The sequence below is a fragment of the Zingiber officinale genome, chromosome 6A (assembly GCF_018446385.1).
Source record: "Zingiber officinale cultivar Zhangliang chromosome 6A, Zo_v1.1, whole genome shotgun sequence".
Lineage (NCBI taxonomy): Eukaryota > Viridiplantae > Streptophyta > Magnoliopsida > Zingiberales > Zingiberaceae > Zingiber > Zingiber officinale.
The window spans coordinates 150,186,678-150,212,667 of NC_055997.1; the positions used below are offsets into that span (position 1 = coordinate 150,186,678).

Consider the following 25,990-nt stretch of genomic DNA (forward strand, 5'->3'; position numbering starts at 1 on the left):
GAAGCCACTGAGCGCACAGCGGAGAGGAGGGGCGGTTGCTGTCGGATTGTTGGCTCTTCTTCTTGTCGGCATGATTCTTCTAGCCACCCCCATGAATTCTAAAGGTTCGGCTGCTGGATCACTGACCCAATTTGATAGGAAGAGCAAAAGGAATCATGTTGTTGTTGTTGCATCTGTTCGATCCCAACCTACCGTCGAATTCGTCGACAAGACCGAAGTCATATGGCAAATTCCCGAGTCCCCCCCCCGGTCGTCTTCATAGCTCACGGTTGCAACTACCGAGCTGCTAATTTCTGGGATCGATCCGCTCATTGCCCGCACTGCGTCGGCCTTCCAGAAGACAGGCTGATTGTCCTCAATGCTCTAGGTCACAGGTTTGCCGTCATCGCTGTTTCCAGCCGCGGAAGATGCTGGTCTATCGAGAAGGACGTCGGCATTGCTAAAGGGATACTACAATGGTGGATTGAGAACCACGAGCTCCAAAAGCTTCCTGTCACAGCTCTGGGAGCTTCATCCGGTGGTTATTTTGTTTCTGCGCTGGCAAAGGAGGTGAATTTTAGCAGCGTGGCGCTCATGATTTCAGCTGGGGTGTTCGGTTCCATGGGTGTTCCAGTTGGGTATCCTCCCACTCTCTTTGTCCATATGCCTAAAGACCTGCATGAAAAGAGGCTGATAGAGAAGAACATGGCTGCGTTGAAGAAGAAGGGTGTCTATGTTAAGAAGGTCAGGTGTCTGGAGTTCCCATTGACTGGTACGCTTCTGACGGAAAGGATCCCTGGTTTGGATGAGGCAGTATCTGCCAGTGTATTTGAGTTGTTTCAGGAGAAGGGTTTCATTGATGAGAGGGGATATTTGAAGAGCGATGGACGAGCGACTCAGTGGAAGCAAGCTCTTAAGGAAAAGGATCCCTCAATGGAGAAGTATGAATGGCTTGATCATGTAGAGGAGGAGTTAAATCTTGCGTTTGCATACCATGAGATGACCAGCTTGCCTATTGGTGATATTCTGGACTGGTTTGAATCTCACATGTAGCCAGTGGCTGTGTAGTAAGCTAACAGATATTTTGAGTTTGGACATCCGGCAGAAATTTACCAGTTAAAAACATTTCTGGTGTCAAAATATCAGGAGTTTCAAAATGCTGTATGAGCATCACTGTAGTTTGATCTACACCAAACAATTCTATTGAGACATATTTTTAATACTAGGGAAGTTTGACAACAATGCTCAAGGAAATTCCCTACTAGAGTTCAAGGAATTGAGTGATCTCGAGTTACTACCAGAGGTGGTCTTTTTTTATGCCATTCTACTTTGTGGCAATTAGATGAGAGGGAAATTTGTTTATATTGAATGTCATTTTCAATTTCTTTATTTATAGAGGCTGCCTTCACTGACAGCACTAAAATTGAAGAAGATTTCAGGGAAATAGATTTTTGCAAGGTTTTCTCTATACCCAAAATTCAACTAATATTTGATGCCTGTATCATATTTTTCTTCTGTGCAAGATGTTGATTACCTAATTAAGGTGGAAAAATGCTCCTCTTTATGCTACATTTTCTGATTTCTCAAATGCTACTATTGTTCGTCTAACATAATTCCCACAAGCTTTTACAAAAACATTATCTTTACATCTTTTATAGGGATGCTCGACCTGTTTCTGTTGTGACCTTCACTAACTGGAAAATTGAAGAAATGTCAACTTACTATGTGCTATTAATATCTAAGAACAAAGCTGTTGATGTAACTGATTTTGTTATTCCCACCTATTGATGTATAAGAACTAGTTGTTATATCAACTACAGAATGATATTATGTCAACAAGATAGCTTAAATTGTGTTGCCTTTGATATCAGGGAAAAATGTTGGGTAAAATATGCTACCTTTTGTATTGCGAAAGACTTCTGTTCACTAGAGAAACAATAGCTATTCGTAGTTTGATAGAACATAATTTTCAGCTTGTGGCCCCAGCAATTATCTTTATGTTTTCTCTCTTTTTGAGATACTGTCAAATTGTTGTTTGAATTAGTGATACATTTTCAAACTTGGAAATGAATACTGAGTGGTATGGAACCATTATTATAACTAATGTTCTCTTAGCTTGAGCATCATTATTGTCTGTGAGCCACGCCTTATTATTCTTTATGATCAGTTCTTGTCTCTACTGCGTCATTAGATGAATATGTCACATAATACCTCGTACATACAACCTCTCAATTGTTATGTACTGATTTCAATATTAGGCAATTTTTACAGTTGACATCCATCTATAGGATAGAACTGCCATGGTTCTCTAGTTAAATATCTTACTACGTGGATCTGGCATTTCAAGCATAAGTCTGACACAGAAACTGGTGGTATATGAATGTTATAAAAAAAAAATTACTGCAATGAGGAACATAATTAAAATAAGAACATGCTGCTAAACAACATGAATGCATAACGACTTGTGATCCCACATCATTCATCCATCCTGCTATCAGCCATCATTTGACCAGCTTCATCTCCTCCAAGCAGCACTTCACTACAGATATGATCCGGCACGAGCTTGAGGATGCCCTAGCTCGGGTTCTAAACACCTTTAGGTCACTATTGTCATTTCTATTTGTGTGAACAATTAGATGGATGTTCCATTTCCTCATACGATTGGTGAATTTGGATTAGCTTGATTAGATAGTTATTTTGTAGTTGATTAATTGATGATTACTATTCATGTTTGATTTGTGTTCAACAGTAGGTTAAGCTAGGTTAGATTACTGGCTTTCCAATTTCGTAAGTCAATTTACATTTGCATTTGTAGTTTAGTTTCCTTAATTCTCTATTCAATGCAAGTAGGTGATAGATTTCATTAAATGCTTAATTTCCTTAATTGCTTATTCCTTTTTAATTCATTACAATTGTAGTTTAGGTTAGATAGGTTGTATTTCGTTATTTTCTTTTAGCATTAGCACGAAAACTCAAACCAGGTAAGATGGATATTGTTTCAGCTCTTCCTTATCCTACATGGGTGTGGAAGGCGTGTTCCTTCTCTAGCCATGCAAGTTTTTACTGGACCTTGAACTGGATACTTTTATTGAACCATCTCTAACCACCAAGAACTAGAGAGAAAATGGTAGAGGAAGCAGTGCTTATCTCAGCTCAGATCACTTCAACCGCTTAGGAGAACTTTTGAGGAGATGATAATGGAGGGGGCAACATGTAACGATAGCACGAAGGCCCTCTCCTCCACTGGGTTTATTCCACTACCAGTATGGATTTTACTTTCGCCAAGAAATGCACCCACAACTTTCTGTGTGCTAGTTGTTTGATCTCCCACCGAGTTTGTGATAGCCACGATTATGTTCCGCTTGTTATTTCTCTTGACCAGGTCGCTGAAGAATTTGGTACGTCGGTCACTATGCTTGAGGTATATGCATTGCACTCGTTATTGATAAAATGATCGTTCTGCCTCAGCTTGACGTGTGGCTACTACTTGTAGTTGGCTTGTTGGGTTTGTCCACTAAGTATACTGTGTTGCACTATCTTCAGCTCCTCATTTGCTCATAGGGTCTATTGGGAAATGTGTTGAAAATACAGTTTGTTTAGATCGCGTAGCCGAGATTTAAGATGTGTGAGCTTCTTCTTGAGGATGCACTGTGCAGTTCCATGAATTCTCTCTGCCCATGACTCGATGACTAGCTCAAGAAAGTTGTGGTGAAGCGCCCACATGTTGAAAAACTTGAACATTCCTCCAATCAGGGAGACAATGCAACAAGAATGATCCAAGAAGCATCCCAACGGAATGAATTCTGCAAAGTTGTGGAAGTCCTGCGTCAACCTCTAATGATTAACCAAAGTCCGATCCAAATTTCTTGATACCGTGTCATTTGTCCATATGAAGTAAAGTGGCATCTAATGGATTGTAAGTTCACCAAGTGAGATAAATGAACCGTTCTTTCCAAGTCTTGCAATTTATAGTGCGTGACCGGCATGCCCGCAACTTTATCATTTGTTGATAATATGGAATTGAAGTCCCCAATTATCATCCATGGTTCGCCGGATCGTTCCCCTAGCTCAAGGAGGAATACCCATAGAGGTCAGTGTCGTACCACGCTATGAAGGCAATAGGTGAAGGTGATAAGGATGCATCGTCCAATGACTTTGAAGCTAATAGAGCATCTCAAAGAACTAAGATGCACCCATGATTAGAAAGACAAAAATAATGAACAATCTCCATACCTGGAAACCACCTTTTGAAGGGTGTGGTGTTAAGGTCCCCTCTGATAATTTAGTCTCCAATAGACCAAGGACATTGATACATCGTTGCTTAAGGAGATGTTGAACCCCCTTATATTTAAGGGGCTTGTGAAATCCCCTTAGTTCCAGGATGTGATCTTCATCTTCTAGCATGGCCACTGCGTGTATATCCTCGCCGTCTGAGAGTGACGGAAGCGGTCTGTTTGCGCTCGCTGCTTGCCGATGAGGATGCTACTGCAGTTGAGGTATCCTCGCTTTCATGAGGTGGATGAGGTCGAAGTGTTCAATATACAACGACCTTCCGTGTCCAATGATGTACCCTGTGATACGTCTTCTACATAATTGTTAGGGCCGCCATCTCTTGCTGTAGGCACTGCTTGGTTAGCACTACCTTTCATTTCCTATACGCTTGGTTCGCTTAAATCTGTTGCTACAGTTTGATTTGCGGTTGCTGCTCCTTGACCATCGCGACTCATCGTGGTTACGTTATTGGTGTCGATGATGCTCTGGCAATGTCAGTCCTCAAAATAACAAGGTTCAGCTGTTGTCTTACACACAATCTTATGATAATAATATTTTTACTATCGTGTCAAAGACTTCCCATTCTTTATTTTTGTGAATATAATTTATCAAAATAATCAATTGTTTCTTTTCACTGTTTGACACTAAAACTTATCTCTCACATCATCTTTTCATTAAATTACATCATTACAGTAATACTCAAAATAATTATTTTAAAATTTTTAAAATTAAATATCTTGAACTGAAGGAGATAAATAAAAAAGAAAATAAGGGTAGGGAGAAAAACCAGCGGTGGAAAGAACAATTCCATAAATAAAAGAAATAACCAAATTTTTTATATTTTTAAACAATTATTTTTGAAATTTTAAACTTTCTCTCTCTCTCTCTTTTTTTTTTTTTTTTTTTTTTTTTTTTTGTAACTTTCAAAGAATCACAAATAAAATCTTTTTCTATGTATCACTTTCAACTTCTTTTTCTTGTTTCTTTTATGCACACTTTTATTTAATTATTTTTTGGACTCAAGACAACAATGGAAGGTGTACTCAACGCAATGGGAATTGAGAATAGAAGGAAAGGCTGCAAACTCACTGTTGGGATTGAAAGGAGGAAAATATTGACTGATTTTGATGGAATTAAAATGAGGCTAAAACTCAATTCATAAATGAATTGCAAATCCATCTTTCAACTAATTCCACATCTAGTAAACAGCAAAAAAAAAAAAAAAAAAAACATAGTCCCCTTCACCTTCAATGATTTCCACCTCTAAATAAACATATCCTAAGCAAATAGGACTAAAATCTAATGGTTTATTGCCACTTCTTACAGTTAAATAACTTGAGAAGCAACATCTCAAAAAACAACATCTAGATGAGCACAATGGTACCAGTTTTTTTTATGATGAAATAGTACAAAAACTTGCAAGACCATGTAGATTCTAAATACTAAGCTGATTCATGGCACTTCCATCCTTAAAGCCCATCACATGCTCTAACTTCTATGCCATTCTGCAGCAGGTGTTGTTTGACTGACAATATCGGAGCCTGCATCATCAAAATTAAAACATTAACCTTCATTTTCTATTAGAACAGAGAGTGAAAGTTTCTTTTTAATCCATCAACACTGGAGAAACTAATCATACAAAAATCTCAAATCTATTTTCAGATTGATAGGGTTGCAAGCTTGTCTATATAGCTTCTTGTCAGTTATACCATCAAATAATCAGCAAAAGATATGGAGTTATGAAATTACCTCCTTCCTGTGGAAAATTCCAGCTGCAAGTGCAGCTGATGCATTTGTCTTTTCAAAGACTTCAGAGAAGTGCTCAACGGCACCTGCTCCACTGCTTGCAGTTACAGGAATCGTGATGGCATCAGATACCAACTTGATTAAGTCTATGTCAAATCCGTGACCCTGACCTGCAAACAAATCTCTTATGAATTTTTTTTTCAGGTAAACGATGTCATACATTTGCTATGTATTTAGCAGACTGATCATATTTTCAGAATGACAATTTGGTAGTTTCTACAGAAACTGTGTGACTGACTAGTGCATATTAACAGAAAAAAGAATGTGCTGTAAAATTATCCACCTCCATGTAAGAAAAATTACCATCACAGTCTATGCAGTTTAATAGTATTTCTCCAGCTCCAAGTTCTTGGACAGCTTTTGCAAGTTCAAAAGCTCCAATAGGCCGAACCTCACGTCCACCATTGACCTGCACAAGAAAAGGTCAAATCAGACAAGAGAAAGATTTGAAGACCTTGTTTGTTCATCTGAGGTTAACACAAAGTAATCCAATTTATACTTACGAGTTTGGGTTGAAGCATCCAGACTAGTTTGAAGAAATTAGTGACAAAATACATGACTAGGGAAAATAATGTGCATAAATAATGAAAAGCTTACTGTGCACTGATACCCAGGGGCGGATCCAGGATTTGAACATTGGGGGGGCCAAAACTTGTGCCGCTACATTCATTGTCGATGGTGCGGGAGAATTTAGAATTCATTATATATTTAGAAAAACTCGTGACCTAAGTTTTCTATTGGTAGTTTGATATCAATATCTCGAAGTAATATTGTGACATTGAAATAAGCTGTCGGCCCTTGTTTCACATCGGAGCTACATGCGAACTTGTATGGTCTAAAGACCAGTTATATGATAACGTTAGGGTAGAATTCAATTTGCCATCCTTTTGATCATTCACATCTATTCAGCATCTATTACTTTGCATTTCATTATTGCTATTCATAATATGGGTTTATTAATTGGTTAGGTACTCTAATTACTACATCAAGCTGAAGCGTCTGAGTATTCGAATTGCTTTCCTCTCACATTCGTGACATTCTTCACATGCAGGTACTCCTTATCTACAACTCTATTTGCCATCAAACAAAAATATATATAGCTTTCACCTGCTCAACTTCACCTATAGAGCCCAGTAAATTCTTCACTGTTGACCAACATAACTCGATGTTTTTCAGGGGGTCTATTTGTTGATCGCAAAATGCCTCTATTTGGCATCCTATTATCAATATATACACTATTTCCATTCCCTGAATTTTGTAATAGCAGATCTGGAGTTTGTCAATGTTTTTCTTTGGCTTAGTTTATCCTTTGTTGAATGTTCATTGTATCTTATTCTTTGGAACACTCCAGTCTAGTAGATATGGAGTCTGTCAAGTCTGCAACTGAAGAGTAGAGACCTCCTCCACACTGACAGCACCCTACTTTTATCTTTCTCGTTGTTAGCGACCTCAACGCCACTGGCTACGCAATATGCTTCAGTGTTGGGATAAACCTTCACCATGATCCACCAACTTTTGGTTTCTCCGGACGACAATTTTGAAAAGAGATCTCTGCTTGAGTGTCTTCAAATTTTGCTCATGAGAAGAGAGCTAAAAGCAGGACTGATCCAGGATTTACACATGGACTGGGGTGGGGGGGCCATGGCCCCCCCAAGTCACTATGTAAATCCGCCTCTGCTGATACCATGCCTACTCTTCACCTGAGGGGCCTGAAGTTATCATGGAAGAAGAAATGTAATCATAGAGAAGTGGAAAGAAACATATAATGAGAAAAGCAATAATTTGTGGAGCTAAAAGAAGCAAGAAAGGCTAAATTATAATTATATAGTACCTGGGGAAGAAACCTTAATGGTCTTAAATTCAACATCATCAGGGCTCCCGACAAAGACTCTCCGAGGGTCAATGCTCACAACTACTGCCTGATGGAGTTAAAAGTATCGACAATAAACATTATCATTGTCATTGTTTTTTTTTGTAAGTCAGATGCGTACTGCACAAAATTGAAAATCTTTTTTCCACAATAGTGAATATCAAGAAAAGAAGGTGACAAGAAATGCAACTTGAGTTGTACTCTCAGTAAACAATTAACCTATCACATACTTTCATTGAACAGGTTCAGATAGGGAGAGAGAACAGCTGAAATATAGGTGCAACAAACATAGGAAGCGGATAAGTAACAAAAAAAAAAATGTCAACCTGGTTCCCATAAACACGAGAAATCTGCTCCAAGCTGGTTTTCCCAGTCTTCACCTTAAACATGTACAAGGGTAAGATTAGCAAAGGATAATGGCGAAGAGTGAATGCCGAGGAAAGCATATATAGCTAGCTGCCTACTCCAGTTCTTAAATACAGTAAGTGTTGTTCTGAATGAAGAGGATCAGAACTCTATTTATAGTCCACTGGTCGAAACTAGCCATTTGTTGATATGGCGACTCCAAGCGCCTGGACCCTTTCTGGGCACCCTCAGCAAGGTAATCTCTATCTCCGCACAACGGGTAAGTGATAGAAATTTATCCATTCCTGGTTGCCCGGACTCGCCCGGGATCTCAAACTGTTGTTGACGTGGACCCAAAGGTGATCCACTCGACAAGGCGTCTGTGCGGCACCAAAGTGGTCCGGGCGCCTGAAAATCTAGTCACTCGGACGAAGTCAACTTAGGTTGACTTTGTCCAGTCTTTCGCTCCGGTTGCTTGCGTGATTTTTTGGCCATCTAGAGTTTAGCTCACCCGAACCCAACTCCGACCTTCTCTTCTCAAGCAGTCTTCTGCTCCGGCTTCTCGTCCCTTGGAAGCGTCGCACGTTTCCTTCTCGTCCGCCAACGTACTCTTCCGCAACACCTCTTCCCTCAGACGCACTAAGCCCGTCAAGTACCATCTCGTGTCATCCTAGCTGCGTCTTCCGCTCGACTTCTTGCGTTCCTACGTTCTTGCACACTCAGATGCAAGACATCAAATACACAGAGCATAACTTAATTTGGTTGATCACATCAAACCATCACGGGGTACTTCCAATCGCTCCCTTTTTTATGTGGATCAACCCAAGTCAGGTTAGGGTTAAACCAAAATATTAAAATAAAATAAATATGCAAATTAAGACAATTAATATTCAAATTAAAATAATTGATACAAAAAAAATGTACTTCCCCCTAGATTTAACCTTATTGTTCCCCCTTTGATTACATCAAAAATAGGGGTATTTATATTAAAAAAAAATCTGAGAAAAAATCTAAGGGTTACTAAAAAAGTGATCAACATTAAGAAAAAATTGAAAAATTATTTTTTGAAAATCTAAATTTTTACGATTTAAAAACTAGTTTTTGAAAAAAATAATTCTAAATTTTTTTGTCACTTTTAAAAATAATAATCCAGAATAGTGATAAAATTTTCACGAATAAAATTTTCACCGGACACTCAGCCTGATCTGTGACTCGGTCGCACTGCTCGGTCGGTCCATCTGCTTGCTCGGTCTCACTACCCAGTCGGCCACACTGATCGGTCGACCTATCTGTGACTCGGCCACACTGCCCACTTGGTTGCTCTTCCATTTTGTGGGTCAACCTGATTAGTTGCTCTGCCTGCTCGATCGATCTGCCTGCTCTACCACTCTGTCACTTGGCTGCTCTGCCTCACCGCTCGATCTGCCTGCTCAGTTGATTAGGAACATAATCTTGAGGCATGCACATGAGACGTGATCCTAAGACATGATCTTGAGACGTGATCCTAAGACATGATTTTGAGATGTGATCCTGAGACATGGACCTAAGACATGTTCTTGAGACAGGGACGGGTCGTTGAGATCTAAGTTGAAACTAGGGACAATGTCTGCGTCGGGATCAAGATTTGAGACTGAGACAGGTTGCTGAGAACCAAGATTGAACCAAGGTAGATACTGTTGGTGCAGGTTGCACTGATAATCAAGTTTTGATATATGACAAATAGGTTAACGTTAGATGTGTTGTGGTCTAATTGTTTTACCAAGTGTACAGGAGTTGACGGGTCTGGAGCACCCGACACCATGCTAAAATCCAGCTAGGTCCTCGGGACCTACTAGCTGGTGCGAAGCCCAAGGACTGCGGGACCTGATATCTGGCGGGAAGTCTGATTGGGTCCACACGACCTGACAATCGGCTGAAGTCCAGTTGGGTCTGTGGACCTGACAACTGGCAGGAAGACCTGGTGGGTCAAAGGAAAGTCAAGAGACTGAAGTTGGTAATTGGAGGTAAACAACTGAAGGAGAGATCCAGTGAGGATGCGTTCCTGATTGAAGGAACTATAGGCGTCGGTCCAGCTTAGGTCCATTTGGAAAGCCTAAGTTGAGACTTTGACTAGATCCTGTTATCAGGCAGACAAGATCTAATTACTATTACTATCCTGTTGTATTGTGCTAATTTTATTTTGCAGGATAAATATATTTTTTGTTGCATGGACTAACTTTTTGTTACAGGGAAGAAAAGAGACAAAATGTTGCCCGGGTGCCCGGACTCCGGTGACCTGGAGCTGGTCCAGGCGCTTGGACCAGCTCGCCCGGGCGGGTGCCGCAGGCTCCAAGGCGATCTGGGCGCCCGAAGCTGGTCCATGCGCTCGGACCAGAATAATTATTTAGGAGCCGAGTTGGAGCGCTTAGACTGGCCAAGCCCACGTCAATGATCCAGGTGCCCGAAAGGGGTCCGGGCGCCCAGAGGTGGATAAAACTTCGCGAATGAAGTTTCGACGAGAGCTCGCCACATCAGCATGGTCCAGGCGCCCGAAATGGGCCTATATAAGGTTCTTTGACCAGCAGCTTCAAACAATCATCTGTTATAACTTTCATATTCAAGTGTTGCTTCGAAAAGGTTCTGACGATACCGAAAGGCTGCTCCGAAGTTCGAAAAATGAAGACTTTCAATTTCCTTTCTATTTGTCGGTAACAATTTTATTTTCAGTTATTGTACTCAATCTTTGTAATCCATTTACGAACTGATAGTGATTGCCCAACGAAAGCGTTCGACGATCACGGACCTTGAAATATGAGTCATCAAATGCTCCAAACCATTAAAAAATCATCTGTGTCAGCATGTGCTTTTGCTTTCTTTATTCCGCTGCGTAACTTGTTTTAAATCGTGATTTTCGACGAACGCTATTCACCCCCCCCCTTTTAGCGTCTCTACAATCCAACAAATACCCGTGTCGAGGTCAGGAGCTGAGATTGAGAGAGGTTGCTGTCTGTGTCAGGGTCAGGAGCTAAGACTGGAAGAGGTTGTTGAGACCCAAGACTGAATCAAGGAGTCGAGTAAAACTTAAGTCTCGTTAAGACTAAGTTGACTATTTGGGAGTCATCAGCTCAGTTTGAACTTTAATCTTGCGGAACACATGTGAGTCGCATAATTTCGCCACATCACATTCAATTTTGATTTCCTATATTATTTATATGTTGTTCTTTACTTCAATATCTACCGGTACCAAGTTTCAAGAAATGAAATTAAGGTGGCGTTTGGTTTGCGTGCAAGAATAGGAATGAGAATGAATTTGATAAATTGGAATGAGAATGGATTTAGTCATTCCAATGTTGTTGTTTAGTTTATAAACTGAGATTAAGTATGATTGTTAATACTGTTATTTGAGTTTGTCAGAGGTATGAGAATGCAAATACAACAAATATCATATTTGTCTTTAAAACAAATAATAATATTCCTATAAGGTTTCTATATATTTTATCTCTAAAATTATTTCTATGGTATTTTATAATTATTTTCTTTTTTACTATTCCTAATTACTTGAAACATATTTTATTACCTTATGTTTTAATTAGACATTCTATTTAATTTGTTTCGTATCTAATTAAGTATGTTATTTAATTGAATTTTGTATTTAGTTGAGCATTTTCATAAGTGTTTTAAAATTTTTTAATGGAGGTTTAAAATAATTTTCGAAAAGGATTTTTTTAAAGGTTTTAAAAATAATTTTGAAATATTTAAAATGAATTTTTTAAAGGGTTTTAAAATAATTTTTGAAAAGTTTTTTTTCAAAAACATTTAAAAAAGGTTTTTAAATAATTTAAAAAAAATTAAAAGAATTATTAAAATGTTTTTTAAATAATTTCTAAAAGTTTTTTTAAAAAAATAATATATTGTCAATTTAATTAAGATTTTAGATTTAATTAACATTATTAAACCAAACAATTTAATTTTCTATTATTCCATTCATTTCCAAACCCCTAAATCCCACTAAACTATTTAAACCCCCTCCTTCCAACCCTACCAACCCTAATGGATCCCGATCGCAACTTACGCTTCGCCACGGCCTACGCAGTCTCCGCCGCAGACCACACAGCCGCCGCTGCAACCGCCTACGCAGCTGAAGGCCCCGGCGGCGACATAGTGCCGCGGCCTTTGCAAATGCCGCCACCGCATATGGGGTCGCCACCAAGGCGGCCTACGCAACTGACCGCTTCAGCCGAGACCCAGCTGCCGCGGCCTACTGAGCTACCGCCGCGCCTACAAAGCTGCCGCCGTGGCCTATGCAACTGTAGCCACCTGTAAAGCTGACGACGCGAGCTACCCAGCTACTGCCGTCCCCATCACCTCACCCGTCCCCGTTGCCGACCCCGTCATCATTCCCCGTCTTCAACCCCCCGCTGATGCCGCCACCGCTGATCACCCCCATCACTTATTTTAGCTTTTGTTAGCTTTTGCTATCGGCAGATAAAACTTCCTAAGTTGTTGCTAGTTACGTTGCACATTTGGTCTTACCAAAGGGTTCATCGTCCCTCTTTATGTGACTTGTGTGAAGTTGTTTCTTTAAGTTTTATCTTTTGGCATAGATGATGATGGAATAAGTTTATTTTCTCAAAAATCTTGAATTAGATGAACTTTACTTTTAGATTGCATTGCTATTATAAAATGTTTTTTTTTTCACGTTTTCCTTGTTAAAGTTTTGTATGATGGTTTTTGACTATTTTTTATGTTCTTGATTCAGTATGTTTGTTAGTACTTCAATACCTATTGTTGTGGTTGTGTTGACTTTTCATTAGCCAACAAATGTTGCTGCAAGTCAGGTGAAATCCTAGGAAAAAAACTTAAGTTCTTTAATATATATTTTTTTAAATTTTTCTTAACACTTTTCATTTAGATTTGGTATTGAAAATGATAGGTTTAAAATAAATATTTTTTAAAAAATTAAATATATATTTTTTAAAAAATTATATAAAATTTAGTTTTCTAGCTTATATTTTGATAATAGTTTTATTTTGTATTAAAAAATTGCTAAATTATTTTTTTTCAGCATAAATAAGATTTTATTAATTTTAATTTTAAAAATTTTATTTTTACGAAAGCATTTTACTTGCGTTGTATGGATAAAAAATCTCTAATAGGCTTTTTACGTTTTATAAGACATATAATTGAATGGAATAGAATAGAATAATGTTTCTAATTGTAAAATAATAATAATAATAATAAATTAAGAAATATGTCAATTAAGAAATGAATTATATTTAAGTTAGAATATGATCTCATATAAAATTATGGAAGGCAATTAACGAGTAAATAAAGATTGGGGTAAGGTATAAATAGGAAGCAGAATAGATAATGAATTAATTGATATGGTGCCATTAATAAATTAGCCAGCCATTTAAATTTTTTCAATGTTTTCAATTAATTACTTAGTCAATGGCCCCAATAAAATTGGTGTCCTAGTCCTGGGCTATTACCGAGCCTGCTGCAAGTATCAAGTTGGAGTTTGCAGTCATGTATGTGCTTACTAGCTGTCAAATGCTCAAGTTTAACTGATCGATAATTTTATCTTCTTTTTTTTTGTTTTCTTGCAGATATGTTTGAATGAATATTCACTGTGCTTTTTTGAAATCCTAAAGCATGCACTTCTAATAAATATGGTTGAAGTTTGTTGAGTATTTCCTTGGGTTGAAGATGTATGGTTCTTGTGGGAGTTTTGGCTTGAAGGTTGCTAGCTGTCTAGAGCAGGAATAATATTAGTAAATAATAGTAAACACACCCTATGAATGAACCCTTAGGAGTGTTTGGTTGATGGATTTAGGAATTAGGTAATGGAATGATAATAAAAGATAATGTTTGGATTATGGATTTGGGAATGACAATTTGAAAATGATTTCAAGATTTATGGAAATCAACAAAACTCATATAACTAGGTGGATTTCATTTCCATTCTCATTCTTATTCCACTTTACTATCAAATCTATATTCATAATATTTTAGTAAATACTAAAATGATGAACAGTTCAGTGGGAAGCATAAAGCTCATGGATAGGTCATTAGAAGGAAGTGTGGCTTCTGATGTATCAGGAGAAGGTACAAATGGAATAAATAGATTAACAAAAAGAATTACTGCCTTTTTAGAAAATGAAATTTGCAGGAAATAGCCAATGTTGTAGATGGTTCCAAACAACATGTAGTTGACAAAGACACGACAAGAAGTACAATTGGTGTCGATGGATGTGTAAAAAATACTGGAAGCGTGGATCCACTAGTGAAAAGATGTCTGAGACAACTGATTATCTACGGCTGGAACACAAGGTGGGTATGGTTTTTCACTCTGAAGAGGAAGCATTTAATTTCTATAATTCATATGCTAAAAGAGAAGGTTTTAGTGTACACAAGGGACGTCTTTCTCGAAGAAGAGATAACAACAAACGGGATAGACACTATGTATGTAACAATGAAGGTACTCGTCAAGAGTATCACACTCATGTAACTAAGAAACCTTGACCATTAGAGAGAACAAAATCTTTGACTCGTATTGAGTTCAAAGTAAACCATTGTAATGCATGGGTAATAAATAAGTTTGTTGAAGTGCGTAATCATCATTTTCAAGTCATTGCAACGTCTTTTCTTCATTTTTATTTTTCATTATTAGTCAGAATTGGTGAAATATCCCGTTTAACAAAAGTTAACGTCGTCTGCGGGAAATTTCGCCTGAACTAAGAATCGGAGATGGATGAGGCTGGAAAACTCACCACTGTTATTTTGACGCAAGAGGACCTAGATCTACTAATCATGGCAAAAGCACAAAAATTAATGTTGCAGCAACAATAACAACAAGGAGCTCCCAGCGGTATTTTGCTGTCATCCAATCCTGTAGTTTCAACGATGGCTCACCAAAGGGAGCGAGGAGTGCCGGAGGAAGGTCCGACCCATTTACCTAGGGCATCTCATTCTCCAGCTCCACACAACCGAGCCCTTAGCTAAGATTACTAAGCAAATGGTCATTAAATTCTTATGGCAACATATTCTATGTGGATTTGGAATTCCACACAAACTGGTTTCAGATAATAGGAGACAGCTCCAGGGCAAAAAAATTAGAGAATGGTGTGCCAGGTATGGTATCACCTAGGCCTTCACCTCAATGACATATCGTCAGAGTAATGGGCAAGCTTAGGTGGCGAATAGAGAAATTATACGACTCAAGATAAAATTAGACCACGTTGGGGGAAGTTGGGTTGATGAGCTACCTAGTGTCTTATTGACCTATCGCACAACTCCTCGGAAGCCACCGGTATAACTCATTTCATCTAGTTTATGGTAGTGAAGCAGTGATTCCGGTCGAGGTGAGTGTGGAATCTGATTGAAGGTGATTATATGACGAAATCAACACCGGTTGGTGCCTTATGGAACTCGATCTGATAGAAGAAATCAGAGATAGAGCGGTCGCTCAGTTGATGGCGTATCGTCAAAGGATGAGACAAAATTATAATAGAAGTGTCATCCCCAGGCTCTTTCAGGTTGACGATACGGTCTGAAAGCGGATTAAACCGTCTGAAAGCGAATTAAACCAGTCAGAGATGTCAACAAGCTTGAACCGTAATGGGGAGGTCCATACAAGGTGGTCTAAAAAATCATCTCAGGCTCTTATTACCTCAAGGATGCAGAAGGGAAAAATGCTCGAACGACCTTGGAGTGCAAACCATCTACAACCCTACATGGCTTGAAAAGTACGCCTGTAATTTACTGGTGTTTTATGTAAAATCTCTTAAAATCAATGAGAATGCAGGTAAATTTACATGAAGATTCTTACAAATTATAAATTAAAGTCCTCGGCTTAATGACCAGGTAAAATTTCAGACTCCTGAACTGTTCGGTCAGGTTATAAGCAAGCATGCTCTTGCTCCTCAGAAATTCAGAACTAGCTTAATGATCAAATAAAATTCTAAACTCTCGAGCCGATTAGTCTGGTTATAAGTGAGCATACTCTTACTCCTCAAAAATTCAAAGTTGGCTTGATGACTGGCAAAATTCTGAATCGTTCAATCGGGTTATAAGCGAACATGCTCTCACACCTAATAAATCCAAAGTCGGCTTAATAACCGGGTAAAATTCCAAACTCCCGAACCGGTTAGTTGGGTTATAAGCGAGCATGCTCTCGCGTCTCAAAAATTCATAGCCGGCTTAATGACCGGGCAAAATTTTGAACCTTTTGGTCAGGTTATAAGCGAACATGCTCTTGCACCTCAGAAAATTAGAGCCGGCTTAATGACCGGGCAAAATTCCAAACTCCTGAACCGTTCGGTCGAGTTATAAGTGAGCATGCTCTCACGCCTCAAAAATCCAGAGCCGGCTTAATAATCGAAAAATCCCAGAATCTTGAACTATTCGGTCAAATTATAAGTGAGCATGCTCTCACATCTCAGAAATTCAAAGTCGGCTTAATGACTGGAAAAATCCCAGATTCCCGAACCGTTCGATCGAGTTATAAGCGAGCATGCTTTCACGCCTCAGAAATCCAAAGCCAGCTTAATGACCGGAAAAAAATCCCAGAATCCCGAACCGTTTGATTGGGTTATAAGAGAGTATGCTCTTGCGCTTCAAAAATCCAGAGTCGGCTTAATGACTAGGTAAAACTTTAAACTTTATATAGTTGAATGACATTATGTTCTCGCCCAGCTAATTATTTCGCTCAACATTATGTTCCAACCCAGTTTATTATTCAGTCTAGCCGTCAATTATAAAAAATTTCATCAACCTATGGAGGATGCAAATGGAAAGCTTTGTCCTGGTCAACAACTTCGATGGTGACATGATGCTGAAGCGATTTTCTCAGAATACGGAAGCGAACTAAAAGGTAATAAAGTTAATTTCAGATTTATTACCTAATAAAGTTATATGCGGGATAGAAAAGGTCAAAGATGCCCACGAGTTTTGGACATGTCTGACCAAGCTTCACGAGGAGCCGTTGAAGCTGGAGAAACAAGACAAAAATAAATTCAAGCTCGAGTCCAATCCAACAGAAAAATCTACAGAATTAGGAATTGGAATTTCAATGAGTATATTTTATTACGAAAATGCCTTCATGAGTGATATATTACAGAATAATTTGAGCAAGAAATTAGATAATATTCTGCATGATAAATTGGAGTTCAAATTTTGACAAATTTTAATCACTTCAAACTTAATAAAAATTCAAATTCAATTAATTTAAAAAATTTAAATTCAATTAACTTAGAAAATCCAAATTCAAATAAATTAATTATTAAAAATCTTATAAATTCAAATAATAATAAATTTTTAAATTTAAATAGATATGAAAATTCAGATGATAGGAATGACCAAGTCAATACCGATAAAATTAATAAATTTTTCAATAAATTATTTGATCTAGATAATGTCAATCTTGGAATTTCTATCTAAAATAAAAATAATTTAATAAATAAGAATTTAAATCTTAAGCATAAACTAATAGATAAAACTAATTTGATAAAATCAAAACTACACCATACAAATTTAAAATTAATAAAAAAACTTAAATAATTTTTTAAACAAAGATAACTTAACCAACTTAAAAAATTTGAAATTAAAAATTAATAAAAAGTTAAATATTAAAGATGATTTTTTAAACAAAAATAACTTAACCAACTTAATCAATTCAAAATAAAAAATTTTAAAACTAAAATTAAATTAAAAATTAAAAATTAATCAAACCTAAACCAAAAATTGATTAATAAACTTAATTAACAAAAACTTAAACGGAAGTTCAATAATTCAGGGGAGGTACCAAACTAGTTGACCCTCCAAAATAATAGTTTACTCAGTTGGATAATTAGATCTAGCTTAATTAGGGATAAAAGTTTAACTTGACAAGTAGCACTGAAAATATTTTGGATGATAGTAGGTTAGAGAAATTTTGTCTATGCATGTTTAGGAAAATATGTTTTTGACCTGGTGCATTTGACTTAGTGGAACTGACTGAAGTTACCTCTTACTAATCCTAGCTGGTTAGACCAAAGTTTTATACTAAGTTCAGTGGAATGACTATTTAAAAAATTTCGAATGCGTGGTTACTCTAATGATGTCCGGGTGACTCACCATAGATTAGACGTTTATTCAAAGAATGTTTGTTTGTTGGACACAAAGTTAAACTTGAATCTAACACAAGTTAAACCAAACTATGAAATTCAACTTAACTCATCTTACAAAATTATAAGATTTCCTGATTAAAAATATATATCGGTTCAGAGAGATGAATAAAGATTAAATTTAAATTTAAATTTAAATTTAAATTAAATTAAATTAAAGTTAAAGTAAATTAATTAACATATTACATTAAATATAGATGATAGTTTAGTTGGAGATAGAGCTCATTGGCGTAAAAAGATCTATATAGCCGACATCACCTAGTGGGATAAGGTTTGGTTGTTGTTGTTGTTATTGTATTACATTAAATAACTTTTAAATTCTTTAAAAATTATTTTAAGAATCCTTTAAAAATTATTTTTTAAAAAATCCTTTAAAAATTATTTAAAAAAATCCTTTTAAAAATTCTTTAAAAAATCTTTTAAAAATTATTTTTAAAATTATTTTTAAAATCCTTTTAAAAAATTGTTTTAAAAAAATCCTTTAAAAATCCTTTTAAAAATACTTTAAAAACCCTTTTAAAATTATTTTATAAATTGTTTTAATAATTATTTTAAAATCTTTTTAAAATTATTTTAACACTTATACTAAAACTTTTTCTAAATCAAATCTAACTTAAAACATAATAAAATCCAAAACACTAAATAAACTTACTTTAATTAAATTAAGTTATATCTAAAGTTTACTTAAATTAAGTAAATAAATTAATCCTAATTTAAATTAACTTTAATTAATAATCTAATCAAAAGTTAAAATTAACTCAAATAAATTAAACTAAAATAATTAATTTAAATAGATAGAAAACTATATTTGAGTAATCTGAGACTTTGGGGTCAGCTGCTTATATTCATGATAAGGCTCACAAATATGGAAAATTAGAACACAGAGGTAAGAAGTGCATTTTTGTAAGGTATTCTAGTACTTCTAAGGGTTATATTTTCATTAGTGAGCAAGATGAAATCATTTCTAAAATAGAGTCGAGAGGTGCTATTTTTTTACACTGTATTTCCAACAAGATGTTAAATTAATAAGATAATTCCTTTATTTGCATTAGAGGAAGAGGATAATATTTCTTTATCAATAAATCAGGAATCACGAGATATGTTTAAATCTAGTCAACCTAGTGAGAGTAATTTGCCAAGTCATGAGTTGATTTCTCAACAACCTAACTTATGAAGAAGTGTTCGTAAGTTAAACCTCAAAAATGGTTTGATATTGAGAATGGAGCATTAATAACATTCCTAGTTGACGATAATAAACCTCGAACGATTGATGAAGCATTGATATGATCAGTTAGAGAAGAATGGAAAGTTGCAATGGATGAGGAAATATAGTAGAAAGAATCAAGTTTGAGATTTAGTCAATCTTCCTCCGGGCCGAAGGGCTATTGGGAATAAGTGATAGAAGTCAAATCGTGACTTTTATCACAAATTTAAATAATAGATAAAGGGAGAAGTTGAGTACATCTCAAGAGTAAAGATTATTAGAGATCAATCAAAAAGACTTTGTCTAAAGATTCTTATATCACTAAGATGCTACTACACTTCAAGATGTTAGATTACAACATTGAACAAACACCTACAGTGAAAGGTATTGTTCTGAGCAAAAGTATGCTTTCCAAGACTCTTGAAAAAAATACCTGAAATGATGGAAAAGTCATATGTCATTGTTATTGGTAGTTTGATGTACATTATATTGTGTATTTGTCATGATATAAGCTTTGTTGTTGACTTAGTTAGTTATTTCCAATCAAACTCAGGATCGAGACATTGGAAAGAGGTGAAAAGAAAATTCAGATATCTTAAAGGGACAATAGATTATTGTATTTATTTTTGAGGATCTAAGATGAGCCTAAAGGGTTATACAATGCAGATTGGGCAAGAGACTTTGATGACATAGAATCTACATCTGACTATACTTTCTTGCTAAATAGTGGCGTCATCTTATGGAATAGCAAGAAGTAGGCTTATGTAGCTTTGTCGACAATGGAAGCTATGTGACTTGGCTTGTATAGCCTTGTCGACAATGGAAGCTATATGACTTGGCTTGTATAACCTTGTCGACAATGGAGCTATGTGGTTTGGCTTGTGTATCCTTGTTAACAATGGAAGTTGTGTTACTTATGCAGCGGATGTGCAAGAAGCTGTTTGGTTAAGAAGGTTCCTGAAGCATCTAAAGATTGCTGAGAACTATGAGAGTCATGTTACAGTGTACTGTAATAATTAAGCTGCTATAACTTTTTCTAAGGATCCCAAATATCACAACAAAGACAAACATATAGAGATTAAATATAATTTTATAAAGGATATTGTTGACAAGAAATAAATAATTGTTGAGTATATCCCTATACGTACTATGTTTGAAGATCTTTTACTAAATAAAAGAGTCATTTCAAGGATATGAGAAGTCTTTGTGACTTCGTAAAATGTAACATGTTGTAAAATATCATGATCTTGTTGGAATGTATACTGAAAGCCTAAGCTTTTGTAAACATTTGTTTTGAATAAAGAATCACATTTGGTCAAATTGTCTACATTTTTTTTTTAGTTGTTCATTTAATTTATATTGTAGATAACATAGTATGTGCTGTCACATACAGAAGATGATGTTATCAGTACCTTATAAATTATAAACAGTAGCTCACGACCAGAATGGAAAGGAACAAACCATTAGAAGGTCGTAGTGTAATTAGATATTAATTTATCTTGACTATATAATTATACTAGTGCACTCAGAGTGTATTGAGTAGGACCATTTGAGGTCGTTTCTTTTATACTGACTTTATAAAGGAACAAAGACCTCGGTTATTATGGAAGTGTGTGCTCTTAATCCTAATATAATAACAAACACATATATTTGATATTTATTTCTTTAATTTATCAATGGGTGAGATTTAGTTTGATGAATCAATAAGCCCGATAAGTTGGGAAATGATATCACTTATAGTGTGTGTTGTTTATTATAGAAGGAAACTGTGTCCTAGAGATACTAGGTTGATAATGTCCCCAAGAGGAGCTCATAAGGATTGTCATGTTAAACCCTGCAGGTGGACTTAGTCCGACATGACGATAAGGTTGAGTGGTACTACTCTTGGACTTAGATATTAATTAAATGAGTTGTCAGTAACTCACTTAATTAGTGGACATTCGATATCTTAAACACAGGGAGACTAACACACTCATAATAAGAAGGAGCCCAAAAATATAATTTAGGATTGGTGCAGTAGTTCAATGATAGTTCTCTAGTGGAATGAATTATCATTGATAAAATTAAGTTGTGTGTTCGGGGCGAACACGGGATGCTTAATTTTATCAGGAGACCAAAACTAATTCCTCCTCTCGGTCCCTATCGTAGCCTCTTATTTGTAGAGTTCTATACCCACCTATACCCACTTTCTATACCCACCCAATAGGGGCCGGCCAAGCTAGCTTGGGAAACAAGCTAGGGCCGGCCTAGGTATAAAATTGGGTGGCCGGCCCTAGCTTGAACCCAAGCTAGTGGGGGTCGGCCAAATTAAATTAAAAAGGGATTTTAATTTTAGTTTTTATTATGTGGAAGAAATAATTTATTAAAGAGAATTAAAATTAAAATATCTCTCTTGTAAAAGATCTACAAAAGATTAAAGAAAGAGATTAGATCTCTTTCCTTATTTGTAGATTGGTGAGTTATTTTATTTTCTCTTTAAAAATTATCCACATGTTGAGAAAATTAAAATTATAGAAATTTCCTTTTATCAACTATGAAGAGATTTTTAAAGAGAAATTTTAGTTTTTAAAATTTTCGGAAACAAATTAGGAAGTTTTAATTGTTGATTGAAACTTGTCCAATTTGTTCTCCAATGATGTGGCCGGCCAATGTAGATTTAATTGGGAAATTTTGTTTTATTTTTCTCAATTAAATCATGTCAAGGAAATTAAGGAAATTTTATTGTAATTAAATTTCCTAATTTGCCTAGGCCAAGGAATATAAAAGAAGGGGTGAGGGTGCCTTCATGAGACACAACATCTATTATTTCTCTCCCTCTTTTGTTCCTTGGTGTGGCCGGCCATCCTTTCCCTCTCTTCCTCTTGTGGTGGCCGAACCCTTCTCTTCCCTTGGAGCTCTTGTGGTGGCCGGATACTACTTGGAGAAGAAGAAGAAGAAGGAGAGGAAGCTAGCATCTCTTGGAGCTTGGTTGGTGTTTTGATTTTCTTCCTTGGTGAAGCTTCTTTCTTTGTGGCCGAACCTAGCTAGGAGGAGAAGAAGGTGGTTGGTGGTTTCTCATCTCGGAAGATCGTTGCCCACACAACGTCCGAGGTTAGAAGAGGAATACGGTAGAAGATCAAGAGGTTTTTCTACAAGGAATAACTAGTAATTTTTCTTTCCGCATCATGCTAGTTATTTATGGAAATAATACCAAATACAAGAGGCTTACGTTTTAGAATTTCGAATATGTTTTTCGATGTTGTGTTCTTTTGTTTTTTCTTTTCCTTGTGATTTGATTGTTCTCTTTGGTTAACCTAAAGTTATTTTAGGAAATTAAATATTAGCTTTCTATAAAAGGTTTTGTCTAGTCAGTGGTGGTTGCTCCCATATCCAAGAAGGCCATGTGCCTCGCCACGTCAGTACTGGAAACCAATTATGGAAATTAATATTTAATGGAATTAATAACTTAAGGAGACTTGTGTCGAACGTGTTAAGTTCCGCAGGAGATCCAAGTCAAAACCTAAAAGAACAAACATATTAAGTTTTGGATCAAACGTGTTAAGTTCCGCAGGCGATCCAAAATTTAATTTAAAAGAACACATGGTAGCTAGGAAAAGGTTCAGACCTTTGTACAAAATTTTTGTACAGTGGAACCTATAGGTTTTTCGAGTAGCAACCAACAATTGGTATCAGAGCTAGAGTTTTGCCTCTGTGTATTTGGTATTAGGTTAATTATGCACATGTCATACATAATTTAGGCAGGTTAATAGTAGGATGTGCTAACTTTGTGGATGTAGGATCCAACTATTATGGCTTTTAGTTAATTATGTGTGTGATTGGACCCTTGGACATGTCAAGGGCATTTATATGTGTGTGCATGATTGTGTTAAAATACAGCAGGAGCTGTATTTAGTTTTATTAGGATTTTATTTTTGATTTAGATACATGTACATTCCTTTTATGGAATATAGGATCAAAAATGTAAAATTCTATTTATGTCGCGGATCGAATCTTGCAAAGCGTGGAACCTTCTTAGAACCAGAGGCGCAGCGGAACTAGGAGCAAGATGGATGCGACAGCTAGATCCGGTGGCGGTGGCCAAATATGGCAGCAGCTTGGGATCACAATACACGGAGAACAACTAGAGATAAAAGCCATAATAGTTGAAAATTAAATTTTCTATTTATTGCTTTTATATTGTGCTGTGTGTGCATGTTAGTTTACAAGTTTAGTAGGCTAGCATAGTTAAAATTCCTCATTTATAAATAACTAAGTGGGAGAGGGATTTTTAAATAAATCCCATGGTCTCCATTACTGGTTTGTAAGTGATGCAAACAAGCTTGCGCGTTGGCTCTGAGTGCCTTCCTCCATAACGGATGAGCTTGTTTGTGGATCACTAGAATAGACTTCCATTTTTGGATGACTATAGGAAATTAATTAAGAGCGTGTGATCTTCCCCAACGGAAGGAGCATAATCTTATTAATGGACTTAGTGTCAAGTAATGGTATACACTTAGACATATCTAATAGTATCCTCCCCAACGGAGTCACTACTATTATTTGTGTGACCAAATAATACCAACTATTAATTTTATTTGTCAAAAAGTTAGGTTGACAAGATAATAAAATTAATGGGTTAAAACCCTCCTTTTACAAATGTTGAATTTGTATACGTCCACACTAACGTGGCATACAAAATTCACGGTGTTATGAGGTGTTGGTTAATTTAAAATAGTATTGTTTGAGGAATCAATATTATTCTAAATTTAGAGTTCTGACCAAAAGTTATTTGTGATTCTTAGGATGACTTTCAACCCACTGTCCATCATACTTCAACAAAATAGACTTACTAGACCTAATTACATAGATTGGAAAAGGAACCTGGACATTGTTCTGACTGCTGAAAGCTATAAATTTGTACTGACTGAACCTTGTCCTGATGCACCCACTGGTGAATCTACCCAAGAGGAGATTGAATATCATAAGAGATGGGTAAAGGCAGATGAGATGGCGTGGTGTTACATTTTGGCTTCAATGTCAAATGTATTGCAACATCAGCATCAAGATTTACCAACAGCTTATGATATTATGAACAATCTCAAGGAGCTCTTTGGTCATCAGGATAGGGCTTCTAGACAAGAAGCTATGAGAAAGATAATGACAGCCACCATGCAAGAGGGTACTCCTGTAAGGGATCATATCCTAAAGATGATGGCTTATCTGAACGAGATACAGATCCTTGGAGGAGAAATTGATGGGGAAACCCAGATCGATATGATCCTCCAAACGCTACCTAGAAGTTTTGAGCAATTCCGCCTGAACTAAGAGGATTTATTCATTAGGGGAACTACTGACAGAACTTCAAGCAGCAGAAGGATTATTTCGTCACAATTCTCAAATTCACTTTGCTGAAAATGGTTCTACTTCTAAACCGAAAGGAAAGAAGAAGAAGAAACAAGCTGGCTCAGCAAAGAAAGTGAATAAATCTCAGAGTACGGGTATGAAGAAGCCGAAGGGCAAGTGCTTCATCTGCAAGCAGGCAGGACATTGGAAGGCGGACTGTCCTCGTAGGAACCAAAACAAAGGTATATCTCATGCTCTAGTTGTTGAAACATGTTTAGCGGTGTTATCTACCAGCACCTGGTGTGTAGATACGGGAGCCACTGATCATGTCTGCAATTCCTTGCAGGGGTTCCAGGAAACCCGACGACTATCTGAAGGGGAGATTACCGTCTACATGGGCAATGCTACTAAGGTGGCAGCTATTGCAGTGGGAGACGTCTACTTATCTTAGAAATAGAAATTTGGTTTTAAGAAATTGTCTTTATGTACCCAGTTTTAGAAAGAATTTAATTTCAGTTTCTAAACTGTTTTTAGATGGATATTCAATTTCTTTCAGTAACGATGTAGTTATTAAAAGAAATAAAGTGATTATCTGTTCTGGTGCATTAGTTGGCAATTTGTATACTTTAAATCCAATTTCTTCCACAAAGCAAAACATGGAAATTTATAACTCATCTTCTAATTCTAATAAGAGAAAAGAACCTTCGGAAATGAACCAAGCATATCTTTGGTATCTAAGGCTTGGTCATATTAACTTAAGTAGGATTCAGAGGCTTATAGCCGATGGACTTTTGAGTTGGAAAATTTTCCAACTTGTGAATCCTGCTTAGAAGGAAAAATGACCAAGAGGCCGTTCAAGGCCAAGGGGTATAGAGCCAAAGAAGTGTTAGAATTGATTCACTCTGATTTGTGTGGTCCTATGTCTGTCCAAGCAAGAGGAGGTTTTGAATATTTTGTCTCTTTCATAGACGATTATTCAAGATACGGATACATTTACCTAATGCGCCGCAAGTCCGAGTGCTTTGATAAGTTCAAAGAATACAAGGC

At 36.5% G+C, this 25,990-nt stretch overlaps 1 protein-coding gene and 1 long non-coding RNA gene across 3 annotated transcripts; both read left to right on the forward strand.

Moving 5' to 3' along the window:
* The first annotated feature begins 222 nt into the window (after positions 1-222).
* LOC121995505 lies at positions 223-1,767 on the forward strand. Its single transcript, XM_042549231.1, has 2 exons — positions 223-1,013; positions 1,638-1,767. The coding sequence occupies exons 1-2, from the start codon at positions 223-225 to the stop codon at positions 1,765-1,767; spliced, it is 921 nt and encodes a 306-aa protein (XP_042405165.1).
* A 4,896-nt stretch (positions 1,768-6,663) lies between these two features.
* Positions 6,664-7,387, forward strand: LOC121994568. 2 transcript variants are annotated; one of them, XR_006115781.1, is made up of 3 exons: positions 6,664-6,735; positions 7,026-7,108; positions 7,234-7,387. It is a non-coding gene; the product is annotated as an uncharacterized LOC121994568 (long non-coding RNA). The 2 variants fall into 2 exon arrangements; XR_006115780.1 differs by having other exon boundaries at positions 7,026-7,387.
* The last annotated feature ends 18,603 nt before the right edge of the window (positions 7,388-25,990 follow it).